The sequence below is a fragment of the Crinia signifera genome, chromosome 6 (assembly GCF_055691185.1).
Source record: "Crinia signifera chromosome 6, ASM5569118v1, whole genome shotgun sequence".
Classification (NCBI taxonomy): Eukaryota; Metazoa; Chordata; class Amphibia; order Anura; family Myobatrachidae; genus Crinia; species Crinia signifera.
Window position 1 is genome coordinate 125344003 of NC_139222.1, and position 22991 is coordinate 125366993.

The 22991-nt window shown below is 41.5% G+C and overlaps 1 protein-coding gene across 2 annotated transcripts in view; it reads right to left on the bottom strand.

Annotated features, from left to right (window-relative positions):
- Positions 1–22991, bottom strand: part of LOC146008105 (embryonic polyadenylate-binding protein) — a 155314-nt gene that overhangs the window by 60050 nt on the left and 72273 nt on the right. For both annotated transcript variants that reach the window (XM_083147041.1, XM_083147042.1), the window contains exons 4-11: positions 16927–17042; positions 16186–16325; positions 13354–13448; positions 12626–12763; positions 2659–2754; positions 2179–2445; positions 1695–1782; positions 962–1084 (exon numbers count right to left, since the gene is read on the bottom strand). In XM_083147041.1, coding sequence (XP_083003167.1) covers positions 962–1084; positions 1695–1782; positions 2179–2445; positions 2659–2754; positions 12626–12763; positions 13354–13448; positions 16186–16325; positions 16927–17042 — 1063 coding nt within the window. The remainder of the gene's footprint in view (positions 1–961; positions 1085–1694; positions 1783–2178; positions 2446–2658; positions 2755–12625; positions 12764–13353; positions 13449–16185; positions 16326–16926; positions 17043–22991) is intronic.

Sequence of the window (22991 nt, forward strand, 5' to 3'; positions counted from 1 at the left end):
AGGGGATATGGCGGTTACCAGCACTGTGGGAGAGGCACTCACTAGGCTTGCCATGGACGCCGGGGACAGAGCCGGGCTGCTGCTAAGTCCCTTGCTCCCCTGGGGCTGCTGCTCTCGGCTTCAGATGTTTGCGGCTGCTTGGAGAAGTTTGGAGCCGCTTGGGGGGGCTCGGGATAGCTAGGGTGTTCAGGCGCTCAGCCGTTCATCTGTGCGGACATTCCTGTGTTTGGAAGCCCAAACCTCCCTGAGCGGCCCTGATTGGCCAAGGGGAGGATCCAACTTTCTATCAGGACCATAAATATTCCTTTTGGGCCCAAAAGAGAACAGGACACACCTGTATCTATACATTTTTATTGTTCTTTTTAGCTATTTAGCTTATATTTTTAAATAGTTTTTTTTTATCAATAAATGTTGTTTATTTGACTCAATTGCATCACCTGTACTAAGTGTTTAGCGCAACCACCCCTGTATATATTTTTGCACCACTGGCACTCCCTTTCTTTACAGAGAATTTCCGGCCATACCACCAAAGGGGTTAAAGGTCTATAAGGGTGAATTAAATGAAAAACATTTTCACTTTGCAAAACTTTTGAGAACTGCATCTGAATAAACTTTCGCCCGTCCGTCGGACGGGTCTTCAGACTGGTTAATGTAAAATAAATCAAAAGCAGCCCTTTAACACCTTTTTGACCAATCGCATGTTTCGAAAGTATCCCAGTGACAATACTGGCAAAGTAGACGAATAAGGGTCCTACATAGTACATAAAGCATTGTAGCTTGTACACCAAAACATTGCAATTCACCCTAATTTGATATTTTGATACAGTATTTTCATACATTTAATGGACAATAGGATTTGAATGGCACCTGTCATCACAATAGTCTATTTTTTAATAATGTCTATTTAAATGAACAAGGAGTCACATAAAGGGTTAAAATAACTACAGGCCTTATCTCTTACCGACTCGCTGACTCTGTGGACCAACTCGGGGGACCTGTGTTGAAGCTTGCTTCATTGTACTAATGTTAGAAGTAATACGTCGGGGAGGAGCTGTCCTTAGTATAGGCGTCGGTGGATGATACTCTGAATCCACACAAGTAAGTTTCAAGAAAGAGAAGACATATTAAACATTAACATGTGGTGAATTTACAGCTATTTCAAACCAGAAGGTCCTATAGTTATTAGTGAAATGAGAAAAGGTCTACATTTTAATACTCTATAAAAATGCCTGTTAGTCCAGGAAAGTTAGTTAAGATAATCGTCAAACTTGTAACTTCCAAGTACCAGGAAAGTCATATTAAAAATAACTTTCTCTTGCATGCAAGCTTGAGGCGTAATTTTTCCAATTAAGGGGGGCAATCAATCTGTGCCGATATTTCCCGACAGGGGAAATATTGGCCGTCACCTATTCAATGCTGCCAATGACAGCATTAAAACTTTTTTAAAGATGGATTTGTTTTGTCAGAAATGGACATGGATTGTCGAATTCACAGAAGTTTCCCAACAATCCACGTCCATTTCAGACACTCGACAGTTGGTACATTGAATCCCGACTGTCCATATAATGTCGGATCAGGTGACAAATGGCCGGGATTCCGACTGTCGGCACTTTAAGTCGGAATCCCGGTTTGAAGATCTCTTAAATGTTAGAACACTGAAGTGCAGAACAATTTGTGTCACTTTGTTTACTTACGTGGAGGCCTGGAATGTTGAGTTGCCCAATGTGGAGATGGACGTACAGGTGCTACTGGGCTTGGACTATAAAAGGCTCTGCTTGGTGGCTTAGGGTGAAATGTAAACAGTTATCATTCCTGTGTCAAAGATGCATATTTTACTGTACGAAATTCTAATTCATAGATTATACATGTGTCGTGACTATTTGTTCAAATAATGGCTAAAATGTATTCTGAATGTTTTAATTGCTCGTAACAGACACTACTCTGCTGACAATAGTAATGGCATATACAAATATACCTAAATCCACATTAGCCAATGTCAGTGGGCTACAATCCTGAAGGGTTTATAATAATAAATGAAAAAAAATTATAAAAAAATGCTATATGGGATTAATAAAACAGCATCTACAGGAGTGACCTATTCCTTAAGCAATGGAATATACTGTATAAAGATAGATTTTTTGTTAACCAAGGTTCTGGCATTAGTAATGGCGTACTTACCTGTGGCATAGCAGGTAAGAAGTAGCTACCAGGCTGCTGGAACTGACCAATAAGAGGTCCGGGCAGTGTCCTTACTGATGCCAATCTCTGCATGTATTGGTTGGTAAGAATTGCCTTTCTTTCCTCCTTTCGCTGTGCAAGTGCTACATATAGTGGCTTTGTACTAACTATCCTTCCATTCATTTCTGTAACCGCTTTAGTAGCCTCCTCTGGAGAAGAAAAACACACAAAACCAAACCCTTTGCTGTGTCCTCCATCTGTCATAACCTAAAGTTGAAATAAAAATATAAATCTGTTGTAGATGCCAAAACCTTTGAAACTAAATTAGTTATTATAAAGGTAAAATCTAATAAGACTATATATTGGAACAAAACTAGTTTTGCTTAAGGTAATAGAAGATCAAAACAGACATGTAAAAGATGTTGATTTTCAATTATTGAAATACCACATTTACTTTCCACTTACTGTATACATAATTACCTTTGCACTGGTAATGGTACCATATGGAGAAAATTCTTTCCTGAGCCTGTCATCATCAATGCCATCATCCAGGTTTTTAACATATAAATTTACTCCCTGTAATATATTAATGAACCATACAGATACTATTTAGATGAGAATAAATCATTAGAGGAAGGACCTGCTTATATAACTTCTATTCTCCCCACAGACAATAACCATATTTTTAAAATTATAAAATTTACAAGTATTTAATTTACATTTTCTTAAAGTTACACTTCTGAATACTATCTGCATACCACCCAACAATTAGACAAACAAAATTGAGACCCAATAAGCCCCATTTCAGATCTGCCAACTTCTGATCATATAATTGATCAGACTATTTTGACAAACTCCATTGGCACTTAAAGGGTTAAACATATTTGCTGAGTCTGTAATTTGCTTCTAGAGACAAAAATCCTCAATACATGACCTGTTGGCAAAATTTCAGGGTTCAGATTTAAAACCACTAGTCTAGGGGAACAGGCATATTGTCAAAATCCTTTACTGAGTTAGTAATAAAGCCTGCCTAATAGAATATTTACTCAGCAATTTTTTTTTTACATTTTAATAGTCTTTTCTAAATGTTCACTTTAATTCAGTTTGTTTTATATTAACCAGTTTGTAACATGATAAGCATACTGAACATGACATCAGATTAGTGTCCCTCCTCCATTCTCCTATACACCTACCTGGGTTGCACTTACGTGGCATACTCTCACGTCTGACTTGGGAGAGCCTTTGAAACAGAAGCAGAGGGAGGGACCTTTGTAGGATACATAAACCGGTACAAGGAGAACAGACAACACCACCTTGAAAAAGACCATCCAGGTCAAAACGCGTCGGTGCGGTGTTGTCATTTTATATCCAAGACTCTGAGTAGATACTGGCACTACCTAGACTGGTGAGCTTTCAGGGCCCACTATTGCATCATCTCCCAGTCGAAGTGTCCCAACTATATTTCAGGTCTGTGTGTTATATCTTTTGGATTTTTTATCTGCTCTTTGATCCTTTATCAATAAATACCTTTTTTTGGACAAACCATGATGTGCGGGAAGTCATTACCCAAAGAAACCATGATATGAGGAGTCATATACCCTTGAAAGTAAGCATACAAGTAATGCGATTCTTAAAGAAACCTTGATGTGTTTAATTTCATCTTTCCACATGTAAGCATACATGTACGCATATTGGATATTGGGTAACACGTGGTGAACCAGTAAAATCTACCTCAGCAGGCACTTAAGGGAAGAGGAAAACAAAAAGAGGATACCAAGGGCTTACATCCTGGGACCCCTTAAAAACTTTTTAGTGTTGTGTAAACTGGACTACACATAGTTTGCTTTGTCTTTGTATTTTATATATATGTTCATTGGAGAAAAATGCATGAAAAATTGTGGACTTCCTGAAGGCATTTACATCTCAAAGTAAGAGTGAAAACATTTACTCTATTCATGTTCCTAACTGTTGGGTGCTTGACCTTCTGTATTTGTTTATTATTGCTTGTCTAAAACACCAGGAAGATAACTCCTGGTTGGTTACAGCTGCCCTCACCAGTGCCAAAGTTTGTATATTTGTTTCCATTTGAAACAGGCTTGCCTACTCTCCCGCATATAGCGGGAGGCTCTCTACTTTTGCTTCAGGCTCCCGGTGCCCCACAAACCCCTCATACCTCCCGGCTTTGACTATTCCCCCATTGAAATTCAGAGTGCGCATGTGCACAACTGGAACTGGCGGGACCAGTACAAGGGAAGTTACAGCCGGCCACCGCGGGGTTGCGGATAGTGGTGGCTGAGCTGCTGTGCGCACAGAGAGGAAGTCTGTGCATCAGGAGCAGAGAACTTAGCCGGGGCTTCCCTGAGGCTGGCCCCGCCCACCAAACTGACTGTGGGCTTTGTCTGTGTATCAGGCCAGGTCTTCCTGCTCCTCTGCTTGTGCTGCGCCTAGTGTGCTGTGTTGCATCCCCCCACCACACAGCTGGGTCCCTACAGGTCCACAGCCAGGTTAGTACTGTGTGCACTGAGTTAATGGCAGCTGTGTATAATAGGTGTGTGGCCCTGTGGGGAAGAAAAAAGAGGGGGGAGGGGCTGTATTTAATACAATGTCTGTGTACTGGGTGTAATATGGGGGAGGTGCTGTGTATAATGTACTGTGGGGTGTGCAATGTGCTGAGTACTGGGTGTAATATGGGGAAGGTGCTGTTTATGGTGTATGCAATATGGGGGGGGCTGTATAATGTACTATGGTGTGTGCAATTTGCTGTGTGCACTGGGTATAATACAGGGGGGGGTGGAGTATAATGTACTATTGTGTGTGCAATGTGCCGAGTACTGGGTGTAATAGGAGGGGGGCTGTGTAGAATGTGCAGTGTAATGTAGCTTAGATATCAATGTGTAGCCAGTACTGCGCTTTGTACTTCAGTTTTTATCTGCCACTGCAGGACACACCCCTAAATGACAGTAGACATGCCCCCTATGTAGAATGTAATACGCCCCCTCAACGGCACTCTGCACAATGCCGTACAGTGTGATCTATAATCTCCCTGAAACTACTTTTCAAAAGTAGGCAAATATGCTTTGAATATACTTAAACTGTGCACAACTAAATTTGGAAATTGTGCTGCTAATGACTCAAATTAAGTTATTTCTAAACATGTTATGCCTGTAAAATGAAGGCGTTAGACTTCCGGTTCCGGCATGGAGAGGTGAGCAGCTTCTCCACATCGCTCCGCCACCCGCCTCAGCCCACTAACATTTCAAGTCGACATCGACACGCAGAAACCGGTCTTGGTCACCCTGCCGCCCTCACGCTGACATGGACAAGTTCCTGGGACCTCCATCGTCGACTAAACCCCCCCCCTCCCGCGCCGCTACAGCAGACAGGACAAAAGAAAAGGAGAGCACAACATGGCGCCGGACGCTGACACCCCGTCAGCTAAAAAACTATAACTAAGAACTGCTCACTCGTTGAGGACATAGGTGTCCGTACAGGTATGCCTCCCTAGTCTCATAAAGACTTAACAGCGCTTATCCAAGCAGCGATTCAGCCCCTACTGCAGAGAGCCATGATTGATATTACCTCACAGCTAAGCGGTCTAACAGCGTGGCTAGAAACAGCTGAAGTTCATATTGGTAACAATATGGAGGACATTGCCGCTCTTAAGAAAGCTGTTAATAAATTGGAAAAGGAAAATAAATAATTAAGCAAGGGGCTAGAAAATGTAGAAAATAGGGCCAGGTGAAAAAACCTCAGGATAACAGGATTACCTGAGTCCTTAAAAGGGCCACGACTGGAGCATTTTGTTCGAAATATCCTCCCTTCCTTACTGGATGTGAAAACACAATGTGCAGATACTGTATAGCGATCAAGAGTGCACAGAATGGGGTGCATTAACCCTCAGAAGCAGGCACGTCCAAGACTTGTAATTTTTAAAGTGCTAAATTATTTACACCGCCAAGTTTTGTTGAATGCATCGAGCAAAGTAAATCCCATTAAATGGGACGGTCATGTCCTGCGCATATTCCAAGATTTTTCGATTGTCCAAATCAAGGCGCTTATGCTCACCCATTTGCTTGACATTAGCTAAAGAGAACCGCAAATTCTTTTTAATGTTCCCAGCCTGCCTGAGAATTTTTCCGGGCACGAGCTAAAAGGACTTCGGCTCTGCTAAAGAGGCGGAAGATTTTCTTGCTGCTGAAGAATCTGGTTTAGAGAGGATGACATCTCCGATGTGGCTGAATCTCCAAATGGATGACAATCCTAAAATAATGAAGTGCTGAGTCCTTCAATGTTTAGCATGTATATGCGGTGTCACACAGAGAGGTTCCTAATGAGAGACATAAGTTCTCTCCAATTTAGGGTGACAGGTTTGATTACTGACTGTTCAAAGATTATTGGTTTTCTTCTTACTCATTATTCTTGGTTTACTTTTTTGCTCACTTCTCGGGGATAGACATAGACGGCCGATCCAGTGAAATGTTGTTGTCACCTTGACTGTCTCTGAGAAGATAGATGTCCCACGAGTATATATGTTGATAGGTATAAATATTCCTCGTTTGAAGGGCTTTGGCGGCTGGACGAAGCTTGCCGGGTCATTGGTTTCCGTTTCTAGAAATAGTACCCAAGATATGCTGTCCCTTTAGGGATTGCATGTCTGCGGTTTACTGGAAGTTCACTTTCAACTTTTATTTTACTGCTCATTTAATTATTAGAATGTATGTCTTTATTTGTCTACTTTGCTCCCTGTGTTTTTTCCCAATTCCCCCCACTCCAGACATGAACAGGATAATGACCAGCTGGTCGTCTACTTTATACGTGTTATGCAATGTCACTTAAAATTGGATCTGTAAATATCAGAGGCATCCATACTCCCGCTAAAAGGAGAAAACTCCTAACTTATTTGAATAAACAAGAGATTGATATTATCTGTCTCCAAGAGTCTCACCTAATGCTTTCAGAGGTAAAGAAACTCCATATGTTGAACTGGGTTGTATTAGGATCTTCTCATCTAAATTCTAAATCCTGCGGGGTGGTTACTTTGGCTAAAAAGGCTCTAAATGTTCAGGTCTTATCAGAGTTCTCTGATCCCGGCGGTAGAATTCTCCTTATAAATGTCCTGTTTGACAATGTTAACCTAACTATTTGTAACTTTACACTTTTGACCCTTCAACTTTAATAATATTTGGGGATTTAAGCCTGATCTCTTCTATAATATTAGATTAAGTCTAGTGGTGCCTACAACCTACCAAAAATAGGAGTCCCTTACTTGGCCAAAGCCCTGAATTTGGTGGATGCCTGGAGAATTCATAATCCGACAGAAAGGGACTTTACATGCTTATCCCTAACACATAATTCATGGTCAAGGATCGAACATATCCTTATAGCTGAGCCCCTCAAACAGAGAATGACGAATATGAGAAAAAATAACCTATGATATATTGACAAGCGGCGAAAGCCGTTTTACGGGGTGAAATTATTTCCTTCACTTCGAAATAAAAAAAATAAAATAAACAAACAATATATAACACTGCAAGCTGAATTGACAGCTGCCTTCCAGAAATGTAAACAATTCCCCAACCTGCAAAACAAGATTACATATCAAAACGCTCAACTGCATAGCAATGAATACCTCAATGCTATGGGAGAGAAATATCTGTTTAATGTTAATTCAAAATTCTATAAATTCGGCAATAAAAATTGGAAAAATGCTCACTAACTTGCTGCAAGGATCTAGACAGCGTTCTTCTGTCCAGCCCCTATACTTGGAGGATGGCACATTGACAAAATTGGATTCTCAGATCGCAGAGGCATTAAAGCATTACTATGAGAAGCTTTATTCCATGCCGGACCTTCCACTGGGCGAGTCGGTGGGAGCTGCAGCAGAGTCGGCAAATCTCTCACAAAATCCCTCACATGTTTACTGGAACTCCTTACCATTCCCTCAAGTACCAGTGGGTATGTCAAGGGATCTAGTGTCCCCTATATCTGAGCATGAGGTGCGGTGGGCCATTGGGAAGCTTAAGCCAGCCAAGGTTCCTGGGCCTGATGGCTACTCAAACAAATTTTTCAAACCTATGGAGCCCTTAAAAGCTGGGCCGTTGGCTGCTAGCTTTAATTCCATAGTGGAGCGGGGATCACTCCCAGCATACTTTTCAGATGCTCTTATTAATGTTCTCCCCAAAAAAGGCCACAACCTTAATTTACCTGGGTCATATAGGCCTATTTCACTTTTGAATATAGAATATAAACTTTTCACAAAAATATCAGCCGAAAGATTAAAAGATATTCTTCCAAACATCATTAGCACAGACCAAACGGGGTTCATCTCTGGGCATCACTCAGTGACCAATATGAGAAGGCTACTAGCAGCTATACAGCAGATTCATGCTCTCTCGGTGGACAGGGGTCTGGATAATTTGGTCCTAACCCTGGATGCCGAGAAAGCATTTGACATGGTTCTTTGGCCACATTTGTTTCAATCTTTGCAGAACTTTGGTTTTCCCCCAGGGTTCATCAACGTAATTTGGACTTTATATTCAACACCGATGTACAGCATAGCTTGTAATGGGCTGATGTCATCCCCATTCCAAGGGACAAGGCTGCCCCCTTTCCCCTATCCTATTAGCGATCGCTGTTGAACCCCTTGCTATAGCAATTAGAACATCACCTCTAATCCAAGGGCTCACTATTAAGACCGTAGCATTATTTGCAGATGATACTTTAATCTTATCCAACCCAACTCACTCATTGTCGGCTCTGTTGCACCTCATCGAAATCCACACGCAATTATTACACTCATTAGATTCTCCAATCCCTATTTGTCGGTCTCACTTCAAGTATTTAGGCATTCAAATTAGCAATGATCTTTCTCGATTGTATTCATTAAATTACTCTCCAATCATCTCTCATATTACAACAATACTCGAGGCTTGAAGAGACCTCCCTATTTCTCTGATAGGTAGGATGGCAATTATTAGGTCAATAATCTTACCAAAAATCCTATACTGCATGCAGATGATACTTATCTCTTTGAGAAAAAAACAGATATAATAAAGTTAGAGTCCATATTTGCCAAATTCCTATGGAAGGGCAAGCGCCCACGAATAGCAAAAAATAAACTTAAGGCTCAAACATCAGATGGAGGTCTGGGGTATCCTGATCTGCAAATGCATATTCTTTTTCCATACATTTTAGATACATAGGAGACTGGCTTTTAAATAAATCTATTTATACTACTCAGGTACTGGAGAGAGATGTTTTCCATCCCTATGCACCAGGAGCGCTACTGCAAATGGGGCCTGGAGCTATTCCGCCGGAGATCAGTGATCACATCTAGTTCAGGGATACTTACCGAGCATGGATCCGAATTAATCATATACTTCAATCGAACCCTCATAAGAGTTCTTATATGCCCCTTTGGGGAAACCCAGCTTTTCCTCCCTCCATTTTGGACTCATGTTTCAACATCTGGAGAGAAAAAGGTCTAGATTTGGCTAGTAAGATGTTTGATCCAGGAGGCCATCCACTTTCCTTTTTAGAACTGGTTAAGATATACAATTTAGAAATGTCGCACTTGTTTATGTACTACCAGGCGAGACACTTTTCAAGCCACACCAGAACCACTGTCCTCAAAATTATATCATGGTTAAGTCCATCTCAGATAAACACAATAGATACACTTTTGATATATAGATCACTTCTAAAAAAATAAAGATTGAGCTGCCTATACAAATTACTTATTGACAAACTTTTCTCTAACACTGTACACTGGACTGGTTTGGTCGAAAGGTGGCATGCTGACTTGCCTCATATTCAAAGTATTAAACAGATTAAACAATTACAATTGTCCTCGATGAAATCTCTAAAATCTGCGTACCTCCAAGAGGTATACATCCGAACTGTTCACAGAGCGTACATCACGCCCCACCAACGCAAGTACTTGGTTACGGAAGAGCTGGGACATTGCTACAAGTGTGGCTTCTCTAAAGCTGACTTGGCTCACTGCATGTGGGATTGCTTCAAGTTAAAAATATTTTGGTGCAAAACTATCGACTTTATCAACAGAATGCTATCAGTTAAGTGGTCAATGTTCCCCTCAGCTTGTATGGGACTTTCCTTTCAACAATGGCCGGTAGAGGCGATAGACACTAATGCTATCCCCCTCCTAATAACAACAATTACAGTAGCACGAAAATGTATATTTATCTACTATATCAACCAACATGTCACTTTAAACATGGACATCCCCTGAGTACCACAGCTGGCCAATCTAGTATAGGCCTGCTAGTCTAACCGAACCTCAATACGTTTGAACGCTGGAAAATATGCCTGGGTACTCTTTACCTAGAACGGCGCCCGTCGCGGGCATCGCGGGTACATTTATGTGTGGCCGCGACGCGACCGACGCGATGCCCGCGATTTCCCATTGAAACCCATGTTAAACATGGAAATCGTGTCGGTCGCGTCGCGGCCGGCCATAAATGTACCCGCGATGCCCGCGACGCGATGCTCCCGATTTCCCATAGGAATCAATGTTAAAAGGCGCGATGGACCCGATTTTACTGTTAAATGGCTCAATGGACCCGATTTGGCCATAGAAATCAATGTTAAATGGGCCACAGAGCCCATTAACCCTTAAATGTCCCCCCCCAATTTTTAACGCCACCCCACGATCCACGCAAACCCAAAGCGTGGCGAGCGCAGCGAGCCCGCGAGGGGCGGCGGTACGCGTCCTCCGACCTTTTCATGCCCTACTATCCACTAGGGCGTGAAGTGAGAATATAATAGTGTGGCGAGCGCAGCGAGCCACCGAGCCCGAAGCGTGGCGAGCGCAGCGAGCCCCGCGAGGGGACGCGGATACCTTCACAGGTAGACGCGTCCCCTCGCGGCCTTCACAGGTGTCGGCGTCGCCACGGACACCTGTGAAGCCCGCGAGGGGACGCGTATAACTGTGAAGGTATCCGCGTCCCCTCGCCACGCTTCGGGCTCGGTGGCTCGCTGCGCTCGCCACACTATTATATTCTCACTCCACGCCCTAGTGGATAGTAGGGCATGAAAAGGTCGGAGGACGCGTACCGCCGCCCCTCGCGGGCTCGCTGCGCTCGCCACGCTTCGGGTTCGCGTGGATCGTGGGGTGGCGTTAAAAATTGGGGGGGACATTTAAGGGTTAATTGTGCTTATTTGGCCTCTGTGGCCCATTTAACATTGATTCCTAGGGCCAAATCGGGTCCATTGAGGCATTTAACAGTCAAATCGCGGTCAATCTGCCTTTTTAACATTGTTCCCTATGGGAAAATCGCGGTCATCGCGGGCATCGCGGCCATCCCGATTTACCCGCGATGCCTGCGATTTTTACCCCCGACGACCGCGATTTCAATCGCTGGCGCCGTTCTAGGTAAAGAGTACCTATGCCTGTACTGATTGTCTTCAGTTATTGGCATTTCAACACATTAATGACAACTCCCCTTAATGTCTGGAATTCCCCCCCCCCCATCTCTTCCCCCTCACAAAACATGCACGTAGACTGAAAGGAGAGGGAAATATGTGTAGCTATAAGTTTAGATATATTTTTACTTTGTTTAAATTTGTCTCGGATATAATGGCTAATAGTCTATAATCGATAGATGAGACATGATGTTTAGGGAATGCCTTGCTTATAAAGACGCTAAATCGGCCACTACACCATATTCCCTACTTATACCTGGTTCTAATTTATACTTGGTTTCAATTTTCATTTTATATAAAACTGAAACATGTCCTCACGTGAATATCTTGAAGAGATTTTTTCCTTTGATTTTGAAATTCGTGACAAAATAATATAATTGCTTATATGTTATATTGGATGTTAAATGAAAACTTTTCATAAAAAGATTTTTAAAAAAATAGTAAATACTTTGTAAACAAGCAGGGGTAGCAATAAGAGGGGTGTGGTAGGAGATGTACTTTATGAATGTTTATCAAAATCGGCAGCTTTTTAAAAAAAAACAGAATACAAAATAAATGTTTATCATTTTAAATATCTGTTTCAGATATTAAATGGATTACAGCCGTTTTTTGGTCTATAAAGAATAGAACACAGCTTTGAAAGAGTACTCAGAGGCAGCAGTCAGACGAGCTAATCAGTTTAGAAGTGCAAGTACAGTGTTAAGAAGTATACTGTACACATACAGAATGTCTATCACATGGTACAAATAGCTGTATTAATACCAGGGAATTCAACATTTGCAAGGCATGGAAGTAATTTAAAAGATAACTTGGTAAAAATAGTTATTGTATTCCACATCAAAAACACAAAAATATTTGAACCCAATTAATTTGATCAGCTGTAACTAATATACAAACAGTTCGATAACACATGCTTTTTAGAATGTTCTGACATGTCTGTCCTCCAATCTGTAGTTTTGACAAAATACACTGACTTTTATACACCGTATCACAATTCTTGTACCTGATATCTACTAATTCGCTCCTGCTTGATCTGTTCAAATCTGCGTTTCAGTTCACTTTGACGTTCTATCCTTTTCTGAGCCCTTCCTACATAAACCATACGCCCATTTATTTCCTTGCCATTCATTTCAGCAACTGCCTGTTCAAAAACAAGTAAAAGGTACTTTTTGGACATTAGTGTACATTATAAAAAAGCAAACATACATTTTTGGATCAATATTGAACAGATCGGAACTTTGCTATTTTGCAAAATGCTTGATTCCAGAGCCACTTGCATAGAGTTATGCTACGGTCTTGCAAAGAGCTAAAACTGCAGATTACACATGTGTAGGGCCACTGATGTCATTTCACCACTTTAAATTTTAATTTTATATGTCAAATCCCCCTTGTATATTGCCACACTTGTACAATAATTTCCAGGACTGTATAATAGTTGCCTAAAAATAAAATTGTACTTCTGTACAAAAGGCATACCAAGGTTCTGGGTGTTTGGTTGTAACCATTACAAAATAGAAAAATGTAACTACTGTACTTTTTAACAATGCTTCAGTAGAAGCAATGATTATTAAACAAGGTGCTTTACCCTTCATGTTTTATATATCTTTAACTACACATTTCTATTTCAGTATGGTATTTGTTCCAAGTAGAAATCCAAAGCCTGCCCTATCAACCATTTAATATTACAAATTTAAATCTCAAAAGTTACAAAGATTACAAGGGAATTCTTACTTTCTGTGCTTCTTCATGATTTCCATAGTTGACGAAACCAAATCCTCGTGAGCGCCCACTTTCGTCCATCATTACTTTTACACTTAAAGTGCTTCCTAGGAACAATATATTAATGCTGAAAATTCTCACACAAGCCATTATGTTTTTCTTTTACACAAGAGAATAATAATGAAAATCTTAATTATTACTAATGCTAGATACATACTAGGCTGTCTGATTGCAGGCCAACACTAGTCCAATTGACGAGTTGTTTGGAAAGTGCGTATAAATTTACCGATCGTAGGCCCGATATATTGTGTCTGAAGGGCAGATTTATTAAGCTCGGTTAAGTGATAAAGTGTCTGGTTTTTATCACTTGCCAATCACTGCGAAGTTACAGACTTGGTTTGAAAAATGACAGGTAGGAGCTGATTGATTGTTGATAAAAACCAAATACTTCATCACTTCACCGAGCTTACTAAATCTACCCCTGACTTCCCAACTGGGAAGGCATTAACATGTGCCCGACCCAGTAGTGCTATCAGTCATGGCTGCCTCTGCATCAAGCACACGGGAAAGCTTCCCGTGCACACAGCATGATACACCAATATACCTGCTAAGACATCGTTAGTGAAAATGCAATATGTCTACACTATATCTTCCATAGACATAATAGGGGTACACAGGATGTGCCCTGAATACATTGGCCAGCGTGTACCCAGCATTAAGAGTAATACACTATAGATTCAGAAATATAATCACCTAAGCCTTTATACCATTATTTGATACAATTTTGAAGGAAAATTCTAATTAAAAAAAGAAGGGGGTAGGGTTTTCTATTCACGTATTATAAAAGGTCTCATTAAGGCTCCTGTAACTCTTGGTGCTGTAACTGAAAAGCGAGGGGAGCTGAATCATCAATATGACTGCGTAGTACTTTTGGGTGCTCCACAGAAAAGAACTGGTGTCTACTCAGTTCTATATAGAAATGTGAAGGCTCGCTGGTACTCTGACTCCTCCTATTGGTAATGTTTATCTTACACCCTCCAGTCCATTAATCCTTTTCCTAACGTGTTTCATCTCAATTCTTGGGTCTTTTCAAGGCATTGCAATTTGGTGAGATTTTATCTTGTACATTCCTAAATAGAACTGACTATACACCAGTTCTATAAACTCCAGGAGCTTGATACAAATGCCTTTTAAAAAGGGATTTTGGACCTCTACACTGAATTATTGATTATAATAATACGTCCTTCCTTAAGGAAAGTGACTTCCATATACTCTTAGTGCCAGTGAATGGAGACCTTCTTTTCTATTTTTTTCATGCCATATTACAGACTGTTGTAGCACTTGGTAATGCAGCAGACTGAAAGCATGTGCAACTATATCCCGCATCGATACTCTCACCACTGCAATCCATTTTAAATGCTGCTGCTAGGCTGATCTTCCTTGCAAGACGCTCATCGTCTGCTGATCCGCTCTGCCAGTCCCTCCATTGGTTGCCTATATCTTACCGTATTCAATATAAAACACTTCTACTCGCATATAAATCTATTAACCATACTGCACCAGCAAATATATCCTTACTTATCACAAAATATCTCCCATCTCGACCACTCCGCTATGCAAAAGATTTGCGTCTCTCTTCTGTACGGATCACTAGCTCCCATTCACTATTACAGGACTTCCATCGGGCTGCTCTCATCCTATGGAATGCCCTTCCACGCACAATAAGACTCTCCGCTAGCCTCCAAACTTTCAAGTGTTCCTTGAAAACTCACCTCTTCAGGCTAGCCTATCATATTTAAGTTCTACACGCATAACCCTCTGAGGCACTTATGCATTATTTAGCTTCCCTTCTGGACTTGTAACTTGGTGGGACTGCTATGCTATTACTGGTGCCTGTCCTTGTGTTTCCCTCCTATATCCCTATAGATTCTAAGCTTGCAGCAGGGCCTTCCTACCTCCAAGTCTGTCTGTTGTTACCCAGTTTGTTTTATCATGGTCTACTATTGTAAAGCGCAACAGAATCTGCTGCACTATATAAGAAACTGTAAATAAATAAATAAATTGCTATTTCTCATGCACTAATTCATAAGAGGTAAGCTACCAAGGAGTCATGCTCTGCACTAGCGTAACCTCTGCTTTGCTCAGATCGAGAGACAGGGAAAAGTCAAGGAATAGAATGAGACACTTCATCCCTGCAGTTTCTTTTTCTGCCTAAATAAGGATTAACCCATGCATCGGAGTAAAATTCTATTCCCACCCACACATTTCTCATCTCATTTTATTTATTTACAGTTTTATATAGCGCAGCAGATTCCATTGCGCTTTACAATAGTAGACAGTAATAAAACTGGGTAACAACAGACAGACTTCTGCTGCAAGCTTACAATCTATGTGCATTCTGCTACATGTACTTATTATAATGGATTTTTTTTTTAAACAGAGGATATGCCTCCTAACAGTCCTATCTAGAAATATTATGTACATAGAGTAATGTGTATCTGAAGGCGATGTAGAAAACTTGTGTGTGCGCATAACAAAATCAGTATCGCATATGTGCATTAAATTAGAGTTTTACTTTATAGCCTCCCAAACAATGGATTTATTAATCGGACTGTTTGAGAATGGTCTCTTAACATGCAAATTATGATCAAATGTAGAATTTAGGTTAATGCAGGGAGAGGAATAGGGAAGTAAACACAAAACTACATTAAAACAATTACATTAAACACAAGAAATTAAATGACTAAATGTATCCCTTAAATTTAAGACCATTCTCATTGGAGGCGTAGTTCTAGCCTAGTTTCAAAGTCGTCAAGTAGAGATGTGACATTGGGTGCTACATACCAAAGGTGGAAAATATTTCCTTTAGTCTTACATCATCCATATCGTCACCAAAATTCTTAATGTAAACATTGGTAAATTCCATCACTTTTGCTCCATATTCCACTTCTCTCTCTCTCCGTGATTTAAAATGGCCAACAAATCTAAGAACAGAACAAGATAAAAACAGCTTGACTGTAGTGTTATTTAAGAATACTTTATGCTATGATAGGAGTGTTTCAGATAGTGTAATTAGAACATAAAATTCTACTTGGAAACCAACTAAACTGAGAATATTTTTACACTATTATAATTACGCTGTCACATGCTAATCATAATAGTGTAATAAGCAACAACACACCATTATCACTGTAGTCACATGGACTGTTCCACACTCTAGAACTCAATGTTCTCTTGGTCAGGAAACAGTTTAGAGTAACTATTCTTCGTATTGTATGGCTCGGATATTATACACTCAATACAGCCTTTAGTCTGGTGCTTTTAGTAGCAAGCATTTTGGGAACAGATTAAAAAAAGTCATATATGTTTAATGCAAAACTAAGAACTAGCTTAGCTACAGGTAGTACTAGTTTTGTGCATGTACTAGTAGTTATTGGTAATGTTAAGATTTTTTTGATGGTCTTCCTATAAGACAATTCAACAGCAAAAAAATGTTTTTTTTTTTTCTGAAACAATTTATGAATGTAAAACTTAACGCAATATAGTGCAGATCGATACAATATTGTATACATTGAAAGTACTCACACTTTTCGATCATTGAGTAGCATCCCATTCATAGTTTGTATTGCACGGTTGGCAGCTTCCTGTGTCTCAAAGTGAACAAAACCATAGCCTCTAGATCCATTCTCATCACAAACCACCTAGAATATGCAAAATAAATGTATTGTCACAGTTTAAGCTTTTTAGCAGGAAAATGAGGCACAGTCCCAAAAAATGGTGTTAAACAATGAGTGAACCATTGCCACACACAGCAGTGTCTGTGTCCATAATCAATTAGACCTATTAGCAAAAAGCTGATTTTAATATATATATATATATATATATATATATATATATATATATATATATATATAAAATATGATGCAGTGATATTTGTATATCTATATATACACTGTATAAAAGGTTGAATACTCCACCTTTTTTTTTAGGTAAAATACTGACAGTGACCACTAGAGGCCACATGATGGACCAAATTACAGTACTCCTGAACAGAAAATTAAACCAAAATGATACATATCAAACTTCCTGGATATGGACAGGGGGAGATGTGAGGACAAAGATTGGAGGTAGGAGCAGATAGGGACTTAAGCTGGCCATACATCAGGACGACCTACATACCACCTGATCGTATGCAGGTCATGCCGCAGTCTAACAAATTATCATATGTGCTTCAAAAGCACATAAGATCTGCTTAATCCATCTAGCTAAAGTTTTAGTAGGGGCCAGACCTTTTCTAACACCCTCTGGGATGATGAACAGACTTATGGATTTTCTGAAACGCTGCGACCTCTCAAGGTATAGCTTAACTGCTCCAACCAAATCCTGGGTGTGATACTCTTCTTCTTACTCTTGTAAGATGTATCATTTAGTATAGTAAGTCTCAAGGTGCTACCAATGACTTAATAGGTGGCCTCAATTTTTCGATTCAACAAAACACTTAGGACCTTATTCTGGTCCACACAAATTTTGCAGCGTTGCATGTGGCCTAAACGTTGCCCCCAGGAATGGCCACCCCCCCCCCCCCCTCTCACACGCCGCCATTCCCAGCACATCTACTAATGGATGATTTGCATAATCATCCATTCGCAGCCTTGGGTGCGGGACAGAAATCATTCGATGGTCGGCGACCATCGAATGATTTCTCCAGTGCTCCCAGATCTGAGACGCCTCGGGTATCTCAGATCTGCAAGCACCCTATGCGGGAAGCAGGAGGGCAGCTGACATTCGCTGATGTCAGCTGCCTGCCCCTCACATGCACATCACTGGCTCATTTGAATGGGAACACCCATGAAATGCTTGCCGTTCCCATGGGTTGTGCCCCCAGCCACCGCTCCATGCCATCACTGCCAGGTGCGAGCAGGATGGCGAACATGTAGTTACCTTTGATAAAGCTGGCAGGACCAGCGAAATTAGTCAGTCGTGCTGTGGCCCATTTTCCACCATACATTTTGGATTGCAGTTTGAACCAGCCCAGCAGAGGAGTCCATCTCTCCTTTCTAAACCGCATTGGGACATCAAAAACCCTTTGGATCACCGCTTTCCCCCCAAAAAAACCATCATCTGGACATCCAAGGGTGCTTACTCTACCGTCCTCAGACCAACTCCAGTGGATTCCAGTAATTTGTGCCATCTTGAGCCGATCACTTGGACATAAGGACATTCCAAACACCTAACCCTTCTACCCAATTGGGAGCAGTAACTAATCTGGGCATACTAGGAACAGACTCTCCCCAGTACTGTTATAGTGTGGAAATTCGAATCGCATTTTATTCTATGTTTACTATTTATGCTGCACTTTCAAATGTGCTATTCTATTTGTTTTTATATTTTTGTCTTTATTGAAGTAAAACTATTGTAAAGATCATCCAATTTTCCAATTTTTTAACTGTTTAAGCGCTGCTACCTCTTTCCTTTTCCTCTCATTATATATACAGGAGTAACTAACCTGTCTATAGCAGCTGCTGGGAAGCCACTCCTGCCAAGCGCCCCCCTCTAGACCCCTAACCTACTCAAGGTGGGCTCTCTATCTTCTCCATGTAGTTCGCCATGCCCACTGGCACCCAGCATCTGCACAGAAATGTGCCGCGCGCAGAAATGCTCCTGCACAGATGCCAAAAATTGGCATGCAAAGGTAGTGACAAATCGGTAGAGTCAAGAGTTCTTGTACCTCCATAGATCGTTGTGAACCAAGGTTTTCTTGGCCAACAGGGGAGTATTGCAATCACATCTACCTGCTCAGCCTTTTAGAGGGAAAGGGAGAAATATGTACCGCAAGAGGAACCTCCACCAGACTGGCAAGGCATCCGTGGCTATGGCTTTAGAAAGATAATAACTTGAGTTAAATTTCTTCACTTTGTTGTTGATGTGAGTCGCCATCATATGCACTTCTGGGATTCCAAATTTGTTTACAATCTTCTGAAAAAATTTTTGATTCAATTCTTATTTGCCGGGGAGAATTTATTTTCTGCATAGAAAATAGTCAAGATGATTGTCCTTCCCTGGAACATTAACTACTGATGTTAGATTTTTCTCTGCCCAGTAAATTATTTTCTTCATAATGGCTATCAACTGTCCGCTCTTGGTACCACCTTGACTAACCAAGTATGCCACCACTGTATTGTTGTCCGAGAAGACTCGAAGATGTGTTTTACTTATTATAGTTTTGAAAAAAACACATCCCTCTCAAACCGTTTTGGTTTCCCTGGCAATGGAGGACATCAGACTTTCCATTTGAGACCATTTTCTTTGAGTTGATCACTTGAGTCATGTGTGCTCCACATCCAGATACACCTCATCTGTTGTCATAACCAGAAACTGGGGAAGATCTAGTAACATCATTCTGAACGCTAGACCTTAGGCCCACCAAGCTAAAGATTTTCCAGTTTCCATACTCAAGTTTACCATGGTTAACTTGCTGGTGACATCATCCCCAACGACCAAAGACCTTGTTCCAGAGTAATCCATTCTGTCATTCGCAGTTTGAGATAGCTTCTGAAGTTTTAGACATCTTTCTCTTGAGAGAGAAATCCTGAACTCCTTTGCATCCATGCAAATACCTAGAAATTGGATACTTTGAGCTGGTAGAAGAGCTTTTCCATATTTACTACCCATCCATGGGCCTGTAAATAACTAAACACTGTCTTGAGACTGGCTTACACTTTCTTTCAAATATCCTGCAATCCTTTTCTTGGAATTCATAATGTAGCACGCAGGGGGCGTGCGCTGCAGTGCCGATGGCTTCAGCGACATCCGGTCTCGCGCTCCCCCTGTGCTGGCGTCTCCTGGGCTGATTGCTCAGCAACCAGGGATGCCGAGGTACGTCGTGGCCGGGCATAGCTTTCGCTGGCTGCTCCTGCAGTTGCCCGGCTTACTGGGGACGCCGGTGGTAGTCACTTCCCCTGCTCAGCGGTTGCTAGGCACCAGAGGACGCAGGCTAGCGTGCCCAGCCGCAGCTCTGGAGATTTGGATAGTGGACTGGCAGGCATCTCTCCTCATGATTGGGCAGGTTTATCCTTTTAAAGGGAGGCTGTCCTGGATTGCCATGCCGGTGATAGCTTCCGTCTAGAGCTGCCTGCCTGCTCCCTGCATCTTTCAGGTTCCTGCTGTCCAGTCTCCTAGAAACTTCTATCCAGCCCAGCTGTACTTCAGATGGAGCCCCTCTCATGCTTGCACGCCCCGTTCCAAAGTAGCTCCCCGCTGCCGTCCACCGCTTCCTCAGTCCCCAACGCCTCCCTGAACACCCCCTAACCCTGCCCTTCTCCCTGAAGTGGAGATGGGCAGGGTCCCGCTGCCCAGCCGACTGACTAATGCCAGCAGGGACGTTCTGGCGAGCACCGGCAATGAATGAGAGGGGCTCCATCTGTATACTGGTGCAGTAAGTTCTCCACCTGGAGGCCTGGTATCTTTCCTAATTTTTTTGGTATTATCATTTCTGCCATTTTTAGCCCGGTCATTTGTTTGTTACCCCTCTGGTGCTACCAGATAGAGCCACAGTTCTGCACTTTACCTTACTTGGGGCCATTAGGGTTTTTAAACCCTTCCTAGCATTTCTCAGTGTTTTTTGTGCTGTCCGTTCCATTTGTAGTGTGCTTTTTGGTGTGGATTTTTCTTGTGTATGCGGCTCGGTCGCCTATGGTCTCGCGACTAGGTCGCTGGAGCATTTAGCAGCATTAGATATCTACGGCAAGCCGATGTTTAGTTCCTATTGATTTTTCTGGTTAGGGCCTTCAGTTAGTTCTCCTCGTACTGTGTATGTAGGATTGCTAATACCTTGTCACTCACAAGACCTGGTGGCACCAGAGCTGGGGCGGACTTCATTCGCACCCAACAAACGTGGCAATTATAGGTGAACATCTAGCTCTGCAGGTATCAGCCCTCAAGCATAAACAACAGTCAGAGTAGGACTCGCTGTGGCTGTTCTAAACAGCGGTCATGGCTGTGGGTTCACACCCGAAAAACCATAATACATAAGGGATACTGGTTATTCACTTACAATGGGGTATAGATGGGGTCCAAAGAAGCCTGTGCACATGAAACTTCAAACAGGGTGTGCTGGCTCTTCCCCTCTATGCCTCCTCGCACAGCCCAGTCTAGGTAAAACTGTGCCCAAAGGAAGTTAGACATACTTGAGAGGGGGAAACTAAGATAAAAGTGGTGAGGCAAACACACCATTCTTAACAGAAAACAATAAACTGTTGTAACAACAATCTTGGAAGATTACACAACCACACAAGAAAATAAAGTATTGCTGGGTGCACTAAGACATCCTTTTTTGATAATTATAAAATATAACTTTTAATGATTTTGCTAATAAAAAGGTAAAATATTAAAACGTTAGCGACAGATGTGAGAAAGATAAAGAAATTGGAAGAAGTGTATGAAAACCATGTCGGACCACTGCCTCATTAAATCCTTAATTTGCAGGGATACGATGTCCCTGTGTGTTTTTTGTATATTTGTGCAAGTACAAATAGATAATTATATACACCACCCTTCTCTATGTGTCTTTAATGTACTTTTATTATTATTTTATAACCAATATACTTTAATTCAGACACAGTGAGAGTGTGTATTCTTATTTTACTTTTTTACCACTGTCATATAAATTTTTCCGCAAAATTGTCAGATCTCACACTATCATACAATTCGTAGATTGATAGTTCAATTTATTTTGTATATTCTTGTTACTTTCTTAATAGAGGAGTCTCGGATGTGTACTGTATGTATGTTTTTTAAACAAAGTTGCCCCAGTGTGGAGTGTTATCACTTATACAGGTCTCGAAAAAAAGGAAAATCAATGTCTTGAGCGCTAAGTCCAGCGGAGCATATGTAAGATCAAACTTACACTAGTTTGAGGACAGAGTCATATCGATTCCGCTCTTGTTTTTAAAGAGATGTTCTAGGACCCAAAAAAATTAACTCAGTCCATGCACTCTCTGTAAATCTGGCAAAGAAAAGAAGATAGTGCAAAACACCTTTGTGTACAGGGGGGAACAATTTTATTCACTCTACAAACTCACAAAAGTATAAGGGTAAAAAGCATATAATCACCAGCCGGTGATAACAAATGGGGATGGATCTCACCAACCACTCCTGTAGTAGTGCCGCTGGAAGGTGCCGATTCAAACAGCCACTGGATACCAGGATGGACGGTGGCTCCCATGATCAGGACAAGATGCTGTTTTCTACAACGACGGGTACAGCTGCTCAATGCATTTCAGACCTTTTGGTCCTTCCTCAGAAGCATGCTGTACTCCGTGGCTGGAGATGCTTAAATAGGCAGAAGACGGCGCCAAATTCCGACTCCCGGTCATGTGGACCGGAACCGGAAGTGCGTCATCCCGCCGCGATCTGGAAGTTCTGCATTCCAGTAATACCCGGAAGTGTGCGTTCCACACGCCGGGACTGCACAGCAGGATTCTTTACCATGAGAACAGACCCAAAACTTGCGTACCAGACGAAAACCTGGAAGTGAACATCAGACTTCACACATTTTTTGTTTACATTGTACACAAGAAAATGTGAAAAGGAGGTAGAGGAGAAAGGCCATGAAGATATATAATGTTTAGTGATGGCATCAGTATTTTGAA